This window comes from Bidens hawaiensis, unplaced genomic scaffold, assembly GCF_021521415.1.
Source record: "Bidens hawaiensis isolate Kalapana, Puna unplaced genomic scaffold, B.hawaiensis_p1.1 tig00016463_1, whole genome shotgun sequence".
NCBI lineage: Eukaryota > Viridiplantae > Streptophyta > Magnoliopsida > Asterales > Asteraceae > Bidens > Bidens hawaiensis.
The window spans coordinates 296,015-313,559 of NW_027492511.1; the positions used below are offsets into that span (position 1 = coordinate 296,015).

The 17,545-nt window shown below is 35.9% G+C and overlaps 1 protein-coding gene across 1 annotated transcript; it reads left to right on the forward strand.

The window, feature by feature from the left end:
* The first annotated feature begins 15,021 nt into the window (after window positions 1-15,021).
* LOC143551592 (laccase-14-like) lies at window positions 15,022-17,456 on the forward strand. The gene is made up of 6 exons (XM_077041992.1): window positions 15,022-15,123; window positions 15,221-15,372; window positions 15,474-15,718; window positions 15,810-15,938; window positions 16,019-16,966; window positions 17,052-17,456. Exons 1-6 carry the CDS (start codon window positions 15,022-15,024, stop codon window positions 17,180-17,182), a joined length of 1,707 nt encoding a protein of 568 aa, XP_076898107.1. The 3' UTR covers window positions 17,183-17,456.
* Window positions 17,457-17,545: the final 89 nt, after the last annotated feature.

Genomic DNA, 17,545 nt, shown 5'->3' on the forward strand with positions numbered 1-17,545 from the left:
TCAAATAAGAATAAAGAGTTTATAAGAATGGTAAAAACCAATAGATTTTTGACATTTGGTATTAAAACCTATTGTAAAAGAATAATTCTAAAAAACTATGTCGGTTATAATGGTGAAAGTGTAATTCTAGGAAACTATGTCGGTTTTTGGTAATTTTAAATCTCAACCCTTGGATCCCCTAATCTAATGGTCTATAATTATTCTTATCATTCTTAGAAAACATTGTCTTTTTACAATAACCTATCCCTATATTATATATATATATATATATTCTTTTACCATAGATTTTAATGTCAAATGCAAAAATATATTGGTTCTTACAATTCCTAGAAAACTCTTTATTCTTATTTGAACCATTTTCTATATATATATATATATATATATATATATATATATATATATATATATATATATATATATATATATAGGATTAGGTTTATTTCAGAAGTGTGAAAAGTGTGAGAAGTAATTACAACCAATCATATTTTTTCTTTTATTTATGATTTATTTGAATAGAATGGGCATCTTATTAAAAGTTTTTCATATATGGCAAGTAACTTATGTGTGGGGCAAGTTACATATTTTTTGTTTTTAATTTAAAATATTTTTATAATATAACTAGTTTCATTTACTATAAAATAATCGATCTTCATAATTCCATTTTATCAACAAATATAACTAAGTTACAAACTATTTATTTTCTTTAAAATTGTTTTTTTTTTGTATATTTAATATGATTAATTCGTTCATTTTAATAACTTACCAAATTTAGGAAGATTTTTAACTTTATACTGAATTCGTAAAATCACATACACAGTACATAAATGATCATACACACGATAAAATTTATACATACAATTTGAAATGCCACCCCCACAGTGTGTGTATATATATATATATATATATAAACCTACACACGATAAAATTTACACATACACAATTAAAAATACCACATACATAGTACATACATGAACTTACATAACCACATACGATAAAATTTACATATACACAAATCGTAATATCAGGTACATGGTACATATATGGACCTACACATGATATAATATACGTATATACAATTCGAAATATCACCTACACAGTACATATATGAATTTACACAAGATATAATTTATAATACACAATTCGAAATATCACCTACATAGTACATACACACTATAAAATAATTTTGTTTTATATTTTACATTAAACTACATATAATAAATAACAGTTCATGGTAATAACCTACACTTATAAAATTTTTACATACACATTCGTGATATCACATACACAGTATATATATGAACTTACACAATATTATTTGTGTAAAATAGTTTGTAAAATAATTTCATAAATCACGTTATTTATGATTTGAAACAAATGAAAAAAAAAAGAAAAACAACAAATTAAAGTTATATCGTGATGTATATTTAATAATTGTCTATTAAAAACAAAATAAATAAAAAATAAAGTCAAAACTTGGTATTAAATTCGGATAGGAATATTATGTTAGTATTAATCATTAAATGATTCTATAAATGAATTCCATATTTATTACAAGAACGCCATTATGATTATGAACCATAGATCAAACATATCAATGGCTAAGATTTATTTCTCGCACTTCTCGCTATAATATCACTTCTCGCAAGATCCATCCCCTATATATTTCATATTATATAGAAAATGGTTCAAATAAGAATAAAAAGTTTTCTGGGAGATAAAGGTAAATTATAGAATGTAATACGGAGTTCAGTGATTGAATGAATTTAGTGATTAAATCTCTAATCCAAGTAAGTTCTTTGTGGACGTGTTCTTGTAGAAGTTATGAGGATTTGACTTAATTGGGGTGAAATAATTAATGATTATCTATCCTTATCATGTATCTACTGCTAATTACCTACGGTGACTGCATAATTAACTGTTTTCGTTATAATTCATATCGGAGTGGGTCGGAAAAAAAAGGGCGGAACAATTTTTAAATTTAATGGGGGTATTTGAGGCTATGGAACCATGCACAAAAATAGACGCCAAGCGAAATAATTTGGCGTCTGCCTTGCTATTTGAGTTTAATAACATCTAACGAGAAGTGGGATGCAATCAAAGCCTGACATCTTGGGGTAGGTTGGGTCAGAAAAGTAAGACTTCAAACTCTAATGTCGGAATTTGAAATCTTGAAGATGAATGGCCAAAGTTCAATTGATAAATTTGCAGGGTATTGTTTATGAGAGTACAATAACCCAATTGTATGTTTTTTCAACTATATATAAGAGTGGAACAGAGATAGTTACAAAGGAAACTTAGTCAAATTATATTCATTAATTATGATAAAAATATACCCTAAGGGCCCGTTCGTTTTATGGACTTTTTTTAAAGGATTTGGAATTGGAATTGGAATGGAATAAAATGTTTGAGAATCCCTTTCATGTGTTTGGTTGGTTAATATGTATTGGAATTGGAATCTTCTTTATTCTCGGGTTTTTTTTTCTTTTTTTTTTTGAAGAATGAGGACAACGAAGGAAACGTTTTAATTTTTTTACATTTTTCGTTTTTGATTTATATTTTGAGTTATGATTTTTTTATTAATTTTTTTGAATTTTTTAGAGGGGTTTTTATTTTCCCTAACAATCTTTTAAAATAGGTGGGATTTTGAAATCCCATGAAATGTGAGATTTGATGGGATTTAGTTTCCATTTCCATTCTTTCATTTAATGAAACGAACATATCAATTCACGGGATATAAAATCCCATTCCTTAGAATTCCTTCCAAATCCTTGAAACGAACAGGACCTAATAATATGTTAACTCTATGACTCTCGTCAAAAACTTAATTACATTTTTTAACGGCAACGGGAATATCATTAAAAACTAGGCCATAGCAAGGCGGTATGAACCCAAAAGGGAAACTTATTACAAGTTACAAGTAATGTTAAATTTGTACAAGAACTCCGACCATGAATCTTCAATTTGTCTCTATTTTTTTTTATCCACAGAAGCCTCAAGATTTTAATCTCTTGAATGATGTTTTCTTCAGGTACCATAATAGTGTACAAAACTCAATTGTTTCACGGCCACCAAATGCTTCAAAATGTGATCGATGTAATTTCCACACCTATGTTAACCGTGCCTAACAAGCTTGCAAAATGCAAATTGATTTGGACCCGATACCATGGTTTGAAATTTGAATATTCTACACATCTGTATTATTTCAATCCATGTTTGATACAAATCCAAATATTTGGAAAGTCTTCCACTAAGTATATGATCGATGCTCTTGTTACTTTCCTCTAAGTTCAAAATGTCATTTTCCTCTATAAATCCTTGGGAGTGCTCAGCAAATTTTGTCAATTTGTTAACATTTATTGTTACGTGACGACATGTGGTTGCGCAACGCCAACCTGCTTTGTTTTCTTTCTTATTTTATGTTTTTTCTTTTTTTGCATGTTATTACTTTTTGCTTACAAAATTATGTTTACGATTTAGTGCCGATACTGTTGATGCCTACCAAATTAGTGTCGGTTCGCCATAGCAACGTGTGGGTTTTGGAATTATTTTTGTTGTAAAGATGTTAATTAGTAATAGTAATCGTAATGTTATAAAACCAAGAAAACACACTAATCTGGTCGTGGTTTAAAAACGATATGTAGGAATGGTACCAAAACGATTTTTGTGTTAAACGAGTGATAAAAGCTATCAAAAAGAGAATCCTCCAAGATGCATGTCCTCCCACCCATTTGGCCAAAGAGTATCTAAGAAGATCACCATTTTCACATGGACTTTTACTTGACTAATTGTCGACTCATTTGAATCTTTGCAATAAGCGTATTGATATACCATTCATCATGTGTGCGTTTGGTTCTAATGACATAAAAACTATGGAACACTTGCTGGTATCTGTCATATCATATCACGTTTCGTGCGTGGAGATCGATTATGGTATGGCTAAATATAGATCGCCCCACTGTGATGAGGCCGATCATTATGGCAACCTGGATAGACTCGCTAGAATTGTCCAAACTAAAAAAGAAATGGTGGAAGGTATTATTTATACGTTTTTTGTGGGTGATTTGGAAGACTCAGAATGAAGTTATTTTCAAACAAACTACTTAAATACAGACCTTACGTTTGACTCAAACATTTATCCTAGGTCGAGTGGCCTAAGAACCCCCTTCTTGTAGTGTTTTAGATGCTTGGTTAGCCTCTTCTAACAAATCATAATTTAATAAAAAAAATGTTATTTGAAAAGGTGGAAAGACTAAAATATCTCTCTACTTAACAAAAGAACTCTAACGTTGTTAATAAGACGGAGTTAGTTTCAACGAAAATGAAAGATCGATAACTGTAAAATTTAAAATAGTTGGTCAAGAAACTAGAAATTTTAGTGAATGCTTTAAAAAACATTGACCGAATAAGATACAAAATATTTGTTAGTAAGAAATAGGCAAAGGACCATTGTACCGAAGGATCCCATACCTGAAATTGGATATGTATTTAACATGATATAATAAGAAAGTCAAAATAGAAAAATAAGAATTTGCAAAACATGGTACTGGGTCCAACTCTAGTCATAATAATTATGGAATTACAGTAAATCGTTTCACAGACATAATTTATTTAAAAATAAATATGAAGGATAATCTAATAAAGCATTATCACCATTGGAATATGTTATTTAATTCTAGGAACTCTGATGGGCACCTAACATTGACCCAACAGAGGATCATCCATTTTTTTTATAAAGGATAATTATCTGATGAAGAAAGTAATTAAAAACAGTAATATATACAGTGGAATAGAATTTTCAAAAGATTGAACTTGAGAGAAAGGTCAAGGAAAAAGTTGGAATATATATTGAATACTTGGTACTGGGTCCAAATCGATTTGCATGCACGTTAACACGTACAGTAAACAAAACGAGTTTGTTTCTATTCTAGGACGATTTAGACGACCAACCCACCAGCAGCCACCTTTTTAACCAGCTGCTATAAATATCGTATGCAACCCATCTCTTCAAGAACATACTAAATAAAACACATAACTAATTACTAAGCAAGCCAATTAAACTCACTAATCTGATCGTGGTTCAAAAACACATAACTAATTGCTGGGTTTTGGAATTTTTGTTGTTGTAAAGATGTTAATTAGTAATAGTAATAGTAATAGTAATGCTATGAAACCTGGAAAACACACTAATCTGATCGTGGTTCAAAAACGATAGGTAGGAATTGTACCAAAACGACTTTTGTGTTAAACGAGCGATAAAAGCTATCAAAAGAGAATCCTCCTAGATGCATGTCATCCGACCCGTTTGGCCAAAGAGTACCTAAGAAGATCAACATTTTCACGTTGACTAATTTTTGACTCAGACAAATCTTTGCAATGAGCGTATTGATATACCATTCATCATGTGTACGTTTGGTTCTAATGACATAAAAACTATGGAACACTTGCTTGGTATCTGCCATATCATATCATGTTTCGTGCTTGGAGATCGATTATGGCATGGCTAAATATAGACGGCCCCACCGTGATGAGGCTGATCATTATGGCAACCTGCATAGACTCGCTAGAATTGTCCAAACTAAAAGAAAGAAATGGTGGAAGTATTATTTATACGTTTTGTGGGTGATTTGGAAGACTCGGAATGAAGTTATTTTCAAACAAACGACTTAAATACGGACCTTACGTTTGACTCAAACATTTAACCTAGGTCGAGTGGCCTAAAAACCCCTTTCTTATAGTGATTTAGATGCTTGGTTAGCCTCTTCTAACCTTCATCATTTCATAAAAATATGTTATTTGATTTAACACCCTAATTTGTAATACATAAATTTATATAAAATTGAGCGCAGCTAGGTTCCATTTGACAAATAAACAAAATAAAAGTGGACAGAAACAAACTGTTTTGATATACAGTTTCCACAAAAGGCATATGATTGACCAAAGTTTTAAAAGTTAACATGCCATAATAAAACATAGAACCTAAAACACACATCCCTTGTGTTACAATCTTTTTTTTAACAGCCACAAAACAAGAGGTTTTACAAAATATCAGACCGTAATGTCTTTACTTGATCCGAGGTCTTGGTCACACGTGAGAACCATCACTGCTGAGCTTTACCTAACACCATAGCACGCGTTATAAACATTAGTAAGATAAGCTATTTACATCTTAAAAATCGTACACATGAAATAAGTATCGCGAAACATTTTGTAAAAAGAGGTCCCAAATGACAACAAATGATTCTAGACTCTTTAATGAGAATGTTTTTGAACAATATATATAGCAATTCAAACTTTATTCCAAGCATCCCAAAACACATGTTTATAACCAAAGCATTACTTACTTTGCATATTTCACACATTGGTTAACTTAAGCATTACATAAATTTGTCAACTAAGTGATTGTACCTGTAAAATTTCAGCATCGTACTTATTTAGGATGTCGATGAGATGTGTACCTTTCATAGACGAAGAAGATCCCGCTCGATAATCTTCAATCTTAATGGCTTGGTTACCTAAACATTTACCGTTTAGATTATTAGTTCATCATTTTTCATACCATTATGCACCTTGTATTTTACAATCATAAAAGATGCAACAAATTTCGGTTCGTCATATTATTTACTCCAATTAGCAACTTTGACTTTGGCTAAAGCCAACACATATCCGTAAACTTACAGTCCACCTTTCATCAAGCTTGCAACTTTTGTTTTAGTATGAAAAAGAGTTTATAAAACAACTCTAATTTTACAAATTAAATTCACAAAAAGACATTTTCTTTAGTTCTACTAGATTTCTACTTGTTTATCTCATCCGAATCCACATAAAACATCAATTTATAAAACCCCCTATTTTTACTAATGAGCACTAAAAATTAAGTTACTAGAAACATTAATCTACAAACAATCTAGCATCAATCAACCACATGCAATCATCATCTAAGCTATTTGCAAACTAACATGTATCATATTTCACTTAGTTTTGAGTCAAATCCCCAAAACCCATTGTAACGCCCGTTAATTCCGGTTCCAAGAATTAAAGCTTGTAGAGTATGTATAATTCTCGGGATTTATCTGACGTGTCTCGGAAGCCTTTACGTTATCCCGGTACGTTAAAGAACTTAACTTTTCCTTCCATTTTGCCTTACACTTCAATTTGGAGGGACTTGGATGTAACTATTTTTATTATATCATAAAACAAATAAACCCTAACCCCTAACCCTTCTAGCTGCCGATCGGACCTCAAGACCCCCCCTGCTCGTTTTTCTTCTGCCCCGCCATGTTTCCGCCGTGAAAACTTCAATTCAAGGTCGGTTTTATGATTCCCCATGTCTTTTACACCTTAATTGATCATATTAACGCGCTTATTGGTCGTTAAGGTTGAGTTTTGATGATATCAGTTTGCTGACAGATTCGTATACGTTTATTGTAGGGTCTGTAACGCGATGATAATCCACTGGTTTTGATCTATTCTTGATTCCATGATGTTCTACCTTGAGTCTAGTTTCCAGAAAGGTATAATACGTAATTTTTGGACGAGATTTGAATGGTTTTTATGAATTTATAAAATCGAGTGTCAAAGCTGATGCGGGATGACGGATTCTGGTCTGTCTTCTCGACGTCATAACCTTTTTTCGACAGGTCCAAATTGGTTGGTTCCACTTCTGGAAGTTAGTATTTTGAGTTAGGAACCAAACCCAATTGGAATCGTTTAATTTGGTTCGGTAATGAATTTTATAAAAATAAAACCATTTTGTTGCGCACTGAAATAGCTGCGCGTACCTTGCTGTGTTGGAGGAATTTTTATAATTTTCGTGTCCAAAAGAAAAATATAATAAAAATATTTTTATAAACCTAAGACATTTATTAAAGTCTGGTAAAAATTTGAAATAAAAGGTTATCCTATGTAATTAAATGCATCTTCGCATGCTAAAATCTACATGTTTTACTCGTTATTGATCGATAAGTTCGTTTTAGGCTTAACCGGTGGATGTTCAATTGTGTTCTTGTCGGGGCTGTTTGAAGTGAGTTTTTGCACCACAATCTTCCTAGGTATGTCCCGTATATCATACTTAAATATCATGATCTTAGGTGTTCGTTAAGTTGATCAACTAGTTGTAGTTTGATTGTTATGTTCGGTTGTCTAGAATTGTTGAGTTCGATGCGTTAATCGGTTGGATGACCAACCGAATCAGTTTGCATGGCCCTAGGGGAGTTTAAGGGCTGTTGAAAAATTATTTTTTGATGCTCGGGGCTGTTGTGGTTAGTGCTTCGTCAATAGAGTCGGCGGTGCGCGAATTTTCTTTTACACGGTAAAGTAAGAGTTGTAAAAAGTAACCGTCAACCCTATCAACTCGGGTGACATAATCTTGACGAATGAAAAGATTTAAAATGGAATTTGGTCCATTCGGGGCTGATTCGTTTAACAAATGGTTTTAAGGTTTATTACACGCGCATTCGACCCGAGTTGATTTTCGTCGGGCCTTGGGCCAAGTCGTTGGGCCTTGGGCCAAGTCGTTGGGCCTTGGGCCAAGTCGTTGGGCCTTGGGACAGTTGTTGTGTCACACCCGGCCCTGAGCGGCGGAAACAGCCGGGCGCGCGCGAGTGGGGATTGATAATTAAGCACGGGCCATTGCAAACATTCAAAGTAAGATTTTCATTGCGCTTGAAATGTTTAATACAAATACATTACATTGTTTAAAAATTACATAAAAACATCCAAGTATAAAAACTGTTGAAGATTTCCACGCCGTATCCCCTTGCGCGGCGGGAACAACCACGCGCATCGAAGGGATAGAACTAAAATCTTCCAAAAAGCTAGTTTTAGATGTTCAGCGTGAGGTGCTCTAAGTGTGACTCCATGCGCTACCTAGTTATCTCCTGAAAGACACGTAAAAACATTTGAATCAGTATAAACTGAGTGAGTTCACAAGTTTTAGTAACTTGATAAATCGTATTGCATCATAATCTTGATAAAAATCATTCTGAAACATAATTCTGATAGCATCATTAAAACACATGTTTGGTAAAACATAGTTCTATCAACACATTCTGATAAAATCGTCCCGCGGGTTACGCTGCGAACATTTCTGGGAACTGTGCTCGTCTGTGTAAGTGGCGCTGCCACTACGAGCGAAACAAGTAATACCGTCCCGCGGGTTACGCGCGGACACATCTGAAAAACCGTGCTCGTCTGTGTAAGTGGCGCTGCCACTACGAGCGAATAATACCGTCCCGCGGGTTACGCGCAGACGTTGTGCCGGAAAACAAGGCGCTCGTCCATGCAAAGAGGCGCGACCCCTACGAGCGGGCTCAAACCCATAGTACTGCCCCATGACCATACTAGGCACTCGTCCATGCAAAGAGGTGCGACCCCTACGAGTGGGTGGATCAAACCAGCAGTCCCTACCCTTAGAGTTCCAATGGTAAAGTGATCACTTACTCGAGTTCTAGCGCACATACATCGAAAACCTTAGATAACCGTTCGCATTGCTCATTATGAAATATAATTTAAACACATAATCGCTTGCATAGCTTGTAAGTATACCATGATAAAACATTATTTAAGTACGTGTCCTCGCCCCGAAAACAGTTTAAAAACAGTGAAAACAGCGAGAATAGGGGCTGTGAGACTCACCTGTGGTTCTTGTTAAGGGATTAATCGAGATTCGGGTTTTCTTGGTGTTGACCTCGGAATTGAAGGTCTAGAATGCGATTAAATAACAAGAAGTATATATATTAAGATCAAGAATTAGGAGAATATAAGGGTTGGAAAGCAGATCTCAAGGTTATATTCTTGGCTTACCTGGTAACAGGATCGGAAACGAAAACAACGGATGCTTGGGAGATGATTAGTGCAAGTTGCAGTTCTTAAGAGAGAAGTTTGAAGTGTGTTTTGGGTGATAGTTTAGGTTACATATTTATAGGCAAACTCAAGGGAACACAATCCCTTGCTTTAGGGGATTGTAATCTTTTCATATCTAGGTGTAATGATGATAAGGTATGGAAATTATTATTATTTATTTAAAAGTGGAGTAGTGGATAAAAGATTTTGATTTGATTTGGTCAGGACATGCAGGTCTGGGGTTGGTGAGAATAGGGTGGCTGACAGTTGACTTTTCATGTTACAGTGTGCTTTTTCAGGTACTTTTGTCCGTGTACAGTAAAAAGTGGAAAATCTCTGAAACACGCTACTGTTTCCTTTTGGGCGGGAGTAATCTCCTTACGTCTGGAGAATAGACTAAGTGTTCTGTGCGTATCACTTTGTGCGCATAGCTTTCTGCGTGAAGGACATTTCTTTGCTGCGGGTAGGTGCGTAACCTTCTCGCAGTTAGGACATTGAGTTTCATTTGTAGATTCTCCAGGTGGTCTTGGTATTTCAACATAGTGATCAGTTATGTTGAAGTCAATTCCATCTTGGAGCTACAGACAAACTAGCTCTCAATGTTCCCGCCATGCGGGGAGGTTAGTTCCCTTCCGCACGCGCATAAACGATTTAGGATGCACCCGCCTTAGCATCATGCGAGATGGTCAACCCATTAGACAACATAACGTTAAGGTACATGAAAACATAAAGCCAAAACATTCGCGCATGGCGCATATAACATATGCCCACGCTGGTTCTTAACATGGCGCGCTCGCGCAGGGCGCACATAATATGCCCGCGCTGACTAACATGGCGCGCTCGCGCAGGGCGCACACAACAAATGAACGCGCTAATTCTAATATGGCGCGCTCGCGCAGGGCGCATATAACAATTACCTAATATTTAGGTTGATTACTTGGTTTAAGGGATTGGGAATTTACCGGGTGTCACATGTTGGGCCTTGGGCCAAGTCGTTGGGCCTTGGGACAGTTGTTGGGCCTTGGGTCAAGTGTTGGGCCTTGGGCCAAGTTGTTGGGCCTTGGGCCAAAGTGTTAGGCTTGAACGGCCCATTAGGCAAGAGTGTTCTTACAGTCTAGTTTAGTAACGTGTTGTGTATAATTTATAGGCATTTGCTTGTGATTGTGCACTTGGGGATTTTCCTAGCTCGTTGCAAGTGTTCGATTGATTTTAGGTGAGTTCTCGATGCCCCGTTTAACTCTTTTTAAGTTTTGGGCTAGCATGCACACCTAAGTGTTTTTCTTACTTGATGAAATGTTTTGAATGGTTTTACATAGGCTTGCTAGTATCGGTAGGCCTTGGAATGTTATGGAATGTGTATGTATATATATATTTATATATATTTAGAATGGCCATTATTTGGCGAATGTTGTAGTCGTCTCGACTACTGAATATTGCGTATGCCTACCTTGTGTTTGCACGCGCCGAATGTTACGTGTTTGGGTTGTACGTTTTCTTGGCCCTGAATGTTTGTAGTCGTCTCGACTACTGAATGTTGCGTATGCTTACTTTGTGTTTGCATGCGCTGAATGTTACGTGTCTGGGTTGTACGTTTTCTCGGCCCTGAATGTTATTATTGAATGATATATATATATATATATATATATATATATATATATATATATATAGTGATATATATATATATAGGAATGTACGTATAGAGATGCTCATACGTAAGGATGATTATTTATTTGAATGTGGTGACCTAACCGATGTACTTCCGTTTATCGTTTTAAAACCGTTGGAATGATTATTAAAACTGTTGCTACTTATTTAAAACTTGAACTCACTCAGCTTAAGCTGACTTTGTGTGCATGTTAGTGTGAGTTTCAAGTTAGGAAGATGGTGCCTTATCGCTTGGACGTGCACGGAGCTACTTGGACGGTGAAGGGCATACTGGAATGAAGAATTACTTACAAACCTTTTATTTCAACTTTTAAAAGTTATAATTAATTTTGATTTTGGGAACTTGAAATTCATCTATTTACGTTTTCTGCTAATTTATACTCTGTAATGCTATTTTAATGCAAAGAATTGTTTTTAAGATTATTTAATTTATCAAGTGTTTTGTATGATTACCAACTGTGGGGTTTCCCGGGGTTCGGGGCCTTACACCCATTCAAAGGGTTGCAAGCTCAGCCATGGAGCTTACAAGATGGAGAAATTACAAGAGAATAGATGGTGCCTATGATGGGTTTTGAAGCTTAGATGATCACTAGCACAAATGGAGATTTAAAAGGGAGGATTTGGGTTTTGCTCTCCCCTTTCTCTCCCTTCTTCCTGTCGCCCAAATGAACACACACACACACTCTATTTTTCTTTTTTGCTGGACTAATCTTAATAAGTGGTCACTCTTGACTAAGTCAAACACAGCCCACTATATTTTATAATAATGCCCAAGTTAAATTTAAGCTTGTAAAATGTTATTTTTACACAAGACAATTATATCACTACCATTATTATTTTAAAGATTTCTAAAATTTATAATCTTACTTAAACGGGGGTTTAGGATGTTACATTTGAAAAGGTGAAAAGGCTAATGGTCTGTTTGGTATGAGGTAATAGAATAGACGGCGGAATGGATATGAACGTGGTAATGGAATGGACCAAGGAATAAAATAGGTTATTACCATTCTAATGAGATGTTTGGTTACCATATGAAAATGAAATGTATGATCACTTTGCGTTATTTGGTAGGTAGGAAAGAAAGAAAAATTAAAATTAAAATGGTAGTGAGTGACGGTGGTGGTGGGAGGTAAGTGGTGGTCGTGGCATTGGTGGGCTGTGATGGTGGTTGGTGGTGGCAGGTGGTGGTGGGCGACGGGAGATAATGATGGTTGGAGGTGGGTGGTGGTATTGGGAGTGGGTGGTGGCGGTAACGGTGGATGTGGTGGTAGCAGTAGCGGTGGTGGGCAGCGGGTGTTGATGTTGAGGGGTGGGGGAGACGGTTGATGGTGGTGGCGAGCAGTCGACGGTGGTGGGTGGCTGGCACTGGGTGGTGGCGGTAACGGTGGCGGTGGATGGCAATGGTGGTTAGTGGTGGCAGCGGTGGTGGTGGTGGTGGTGGGAGGGTAGTGGAGGTGATCTAGGATGAAAGAGGGAATTGAATGAAAAAAACATGGGGTATGGATAGAATGAAATTGAAGTATTTTAGAGGGAATGGAATGAACTAAGTAATGAGTCATTTCATTCATTTGGTCAACTAAACACACTTTTCTCCATTCTCTCGTAGTAGGTCATTCCATTCCGCCCTTCATTTATGTATACCAAACGCTACCTAAAAATATCTCTTTACAATTAACAAAAGAACTCTAGCGTTGTTAATAAGACGGAGTTAGTTTCAACAAAAATGAAAGATCAATAACCGTAAAATTTAAATTAGCTGTTCAAGAAATTAGAAATTTTAGTGGATGCTTTAACAATATTGACCGAATAAGATATAAAAGATTTGTTAGTAAGAAATAGACAAAGGACCATTGTACCGAAGGACCCTATATCTGGAATTGGATATGTATCTAACATAATATAATAAGAAGGTCAAAATAGAAAAGTAAGAATTTGCAAAACATAACATGGTACTGAGTCCAACTCTAGTCAAGGTATTAACCCAATTAAAAAAACGAGGACGCTAAAACATCATCATCTAAGTGGGTAAATGGTTTATAGGAGAGAGAAAATATTTTTTTGTGTTTACAGGTTATTCGTCATTTAAAATAACGGATCTAGAAAGTTGTTATGAAGCTGTCAGATCTATTTGGTGACAAGGAAGTTTTGTTTGAGATCCGTTATTTGAAATGGCGGAAGCTACAAAGACAAGGTGTAATCCTTCATTTGAAGTAACTTATCCCAAATAAAAAAAGAAAATGTAATCATATCTGAAACGTACGTACTGACGAGTATTTATTCAAGATATGTCATTTCAAATGATAGATTTATAGGTTCCACCATTTCAAATGGTGAATCTCTGACAAAACCTTCAAATCATCAGGAAAGATCTGACAACACCAAATAACTTTTGATGTCCATCATTTCACCTACAAATTAACGCAATAAAAAATCCATAGAATCGATTGATCAATTAACAATTAAGGTATGTTTGGTTGGAGGTAATGGAATGAAGAAGGAATGGAATGAGAGAAGGAATGGAATGTATAATTACCATTCATTTTCCTTGTTTGGTTAACATATGAGAATGAAATCAATTATTAATTTTTATTGTTTGGTATCTAATAAAATTGTCGAAATGAAATAGAAATAATAAAAACACTTCTATCTCAAAAAAGTGAATACTTTTTAAACCCAAAAAAAAAAACCCTACAATGGCGACGGTGGTAGCTTCGACGACGAAAATGGTGGTGGCGGTGGCGATGGTGGTGGCAGCGGTGGTGGTGTCGGCGGAGTTGGTGGTGGTGGTGGTGGTTGTTAGGTGATGGTGTTGTTGAGAGAGTAGGGTGAAGGAGGAATGGAATGAAAAAAAAAGAAGGGGGGTGGGAAGGAATGGATTTGATGGATGGGATTCCATGTGTAATGGATGATTCAATTCATTGAGCAACCAAACACCACTTTTTTCATTCCTACGTAATGAATCATTCCATTTCTACTGTCATTCTTACGTACCAAACGCTACCTTAGTTATGGAATTACAGTAGTAAATCGTTTCACAGCCAAAATTTATTTTTAAAAAATAAATATGAAGGATAATCTAATAAAGGATCACCATTGGAATATGTTATTTAATTTTAGGAACTCGCACCTAACATTGACCCAATAGAGGGCCATCCATATTTTTTATAAAGGATAATTATCTGATGAAATTAAAAAGAATATTATAGACAGTGAAATAGAATTTTCAAAAGACTGAACTTGAGAGAAAGGTCAAGGAAAAAGTTGGAATATATATTGAATACTTGGTACTGGGTCCAAATCGATTTGCATGCACGTTAACACGTACAGTAAACAAAACGAGTTTGTTTCTATTCTAGGACGATTTAGACGACCAAGTACCAACCCACCAGCAGCCACCTTTTTAACAAGCTGCTATAAATATCGTATGCAACCCATCTCTTCAAGAACATACTAAATAAAACACATAACTAATTACTAAGCACGTCTTAATTATTAAGTTTCATCAAATACGTACATATGAAGGCCGACATGAACATTCATGTTCTTGTTTTGGGGCTCTTTGTGCTTCTTGGTAATTTGTGGCAATCACAAGCAGCGCTGGTTCGATACAACTTTGTGGTATGGTTTCAATTCTGTAATAATTAGTACTCGTATTAAGAAATTTGAATGTATTTCTTGAGTTCGATCAATATATACATGTCCTTTCTTTTTGCAGATTCAAGAAACCAAGTACACAAGGCTATGCAGCAGCAAGAACATCTTGACAGTTAATGGGCAGTACCCTGGTCCAACAATCTCTGCTCGAAGAGGAGACACCGTTATTGTGGATGTTATCAACAAAGCATCCCAGAATATAACAATTCACTGGTAAATAATATATGTTTATGACCTCAGTTACTATATATGTTATAAAGGGTGGTCTCCTTTGAAATGATTCGTTAATAGCATGATAAGTGGTGCAATTGTAGGCACGGAGTGAAACTACCGCGATATCCATGGTCGGACGGGCCTGAGTTTATCACTCAATGCCCAATCCAACCTGGCACTCGATTCAGCCAGAAGGTTATCCTCTCCGATGAGGAAGGCACATTATGGTGGCATGCACACAGCGACTGGTCTCGAGCCACCGTGCATGGTTTACTAGTCGTCTCTCCCAAGATTGGAACAAGTTTTCCATTTCCAAAACCTCATGCCGAGGTTCCGGTCATCTTAGGTCTTTAATTAACCAGCTTTCCCTGCTAATTTCCACATCATGAATAACTTCATAAACTTTGTTCTAATTATATATATTCAAAACAATTCAGGTGACTGGTGGAAGAATGATATACAGACGGTTATGGAAGACTTCATGCGTAATGGAGGTGATCCAGCTCCCTCTGATGCTCTAACAATTAATGGTCAGCCCGGTGATTTCTACAATTGCTCTCGTCCAGGTAGATATATATCGACTAAACATGTTATATATAGTTAACTAAAAATATATATACTAACGGATCCTATATAATGTCTCCAGAAACAACAAAAGTAAATGTGGACAAAGGAAAGACTTACCTGCTTCGAATGGTAAACGCGGCCAAGAACAACATCATGTTCTTTGCAATTGCGGACCACCAGCTCACCGTCGTAGGAACTGATGGTGCCTACACAAAGCCACTGAAAGCCAGCTATGTGGCAATATCACCCGGACAAACCATAGACGTCTTGCTAGTAGCAAACCAGCCTCGCAATCGCTACTATATGGCCGCAAAGTTCTATAACAGCAATCCTCGCAGTGTCTTTGATAACACCACCACCACAGCCATCATCGAGTACAATGGAAAATACACCCCCTCACCCTCACCTATTTTCCCTCTTCTTCCTGCTTTTAATAACCGAAATGCATCTGCTAACTTCACTAGCAGTTTACGAAGTTTGGCAAGCAGGGATCATCCGATCGACGTGCCAATGAAAATTACAAGGAAGTTACTATACACACTCTCTATTAACGCATTGCCTTGTGCTAGTAACACTACGTGTTTGGGACCGAGGGGTAACAGGTTTGCCGCAAGCATAAACAATATTACATTTGACGTTCCAGGGACTTCCATTCTTGGAGCTTACTACCGCGGAGTGAATGGTGTTTATGGTGACGACTTTCCTGATAACCCCCCTTTCGTCTTCAACTACACACAAGATAATCTGAATATCTCGCTACAAACTCCGACGAATGGGACTGAGGTTAAAGTCCTGAAATATAATGACGCGGTGGAGCTTGTTTTCCAAGGAACAAACGTGGTTTCAGGGGTAGATCATCCCATGCATTTGCATGGATACAGTTTCTATGTTGTGGGATCCGGATTTGGAAATTTCGATCGACAACGGGATCCTCTGAACTATAATCTTGTTGACCCTCCACTTCAACAGACTATTGCGGTTCCTCAAAATGGTTGGACAGCCATCAGATTTAGAGCAAATAACCCTGGTAATTAAGCCCATTTCCATGCACGTAATTAATCTCTACATTTGTTAATATTTTAATTATCTAATATATACACTTCATTTTCCAGGAGTATGGTTTATGCATTGTCACTTCGAGCGCCATGTAAGTTGGGGGATGGAGATGATATTCATTGTAAGAAATGGAAAAGGGGTAGACGAAAGAATCTTGCCTCCGCCATCAGATATGCCAAAGTGTTAAAAGAGGATCTATTCATCATATTTATTTGTCATAAGTAATTCTATTTATGCCTAAAACCTTTCTGTATTTTCTCTAATTTCTTTTATTGTTTTTTAGACTCTTATGTCATTGGTTTAATTCCTTTATTTCCTTTTTGAAAGCTGTAAGTTGGCTGTTTAAATGTAACCTGTTGTTGTGTGTACCTACAATAAACATGAATAAAGAAAGCTACTAATTAGTTTCCTCAAAGTTTTAGATTCGTATATAGTTGTAATGGATGACTTTGGTGTGCGTATGTATTACCACTTTAATTTTATTTCCTCTACCTTTACTATACTAGCTAGCAAGCAATGTGGAGCCGACTAAACTAATTTGAGGACATGA

What these genes read in the sequence shown, in the direction of transcription:
- LOC143551592 (XM_077041992.1), top strand. Translation starts at nt 15,022, where the DNA reads ATGAAGGCCGACATGAACATTCATGTTCTTGTTTTGGGGCTCTTTGTG. An exon ending in CAGAATATAACAATTCACTG is followed by an intron (nt 15,373 to 15,473) that starts GTAAATAATATA and finishes GTGCAATTGTAG; the next exon opens with GCACGGAGTGAAACTACCGC. An exon ending in CGAGGTTCCGGTCATCTTAG is followed by an intron (nt 15,719 to 15,809) that starts GTCTTTAATTAA and finishes AAAACAATTCAG; the next exon opens with GTGACTGGTGGAAGAATGAT.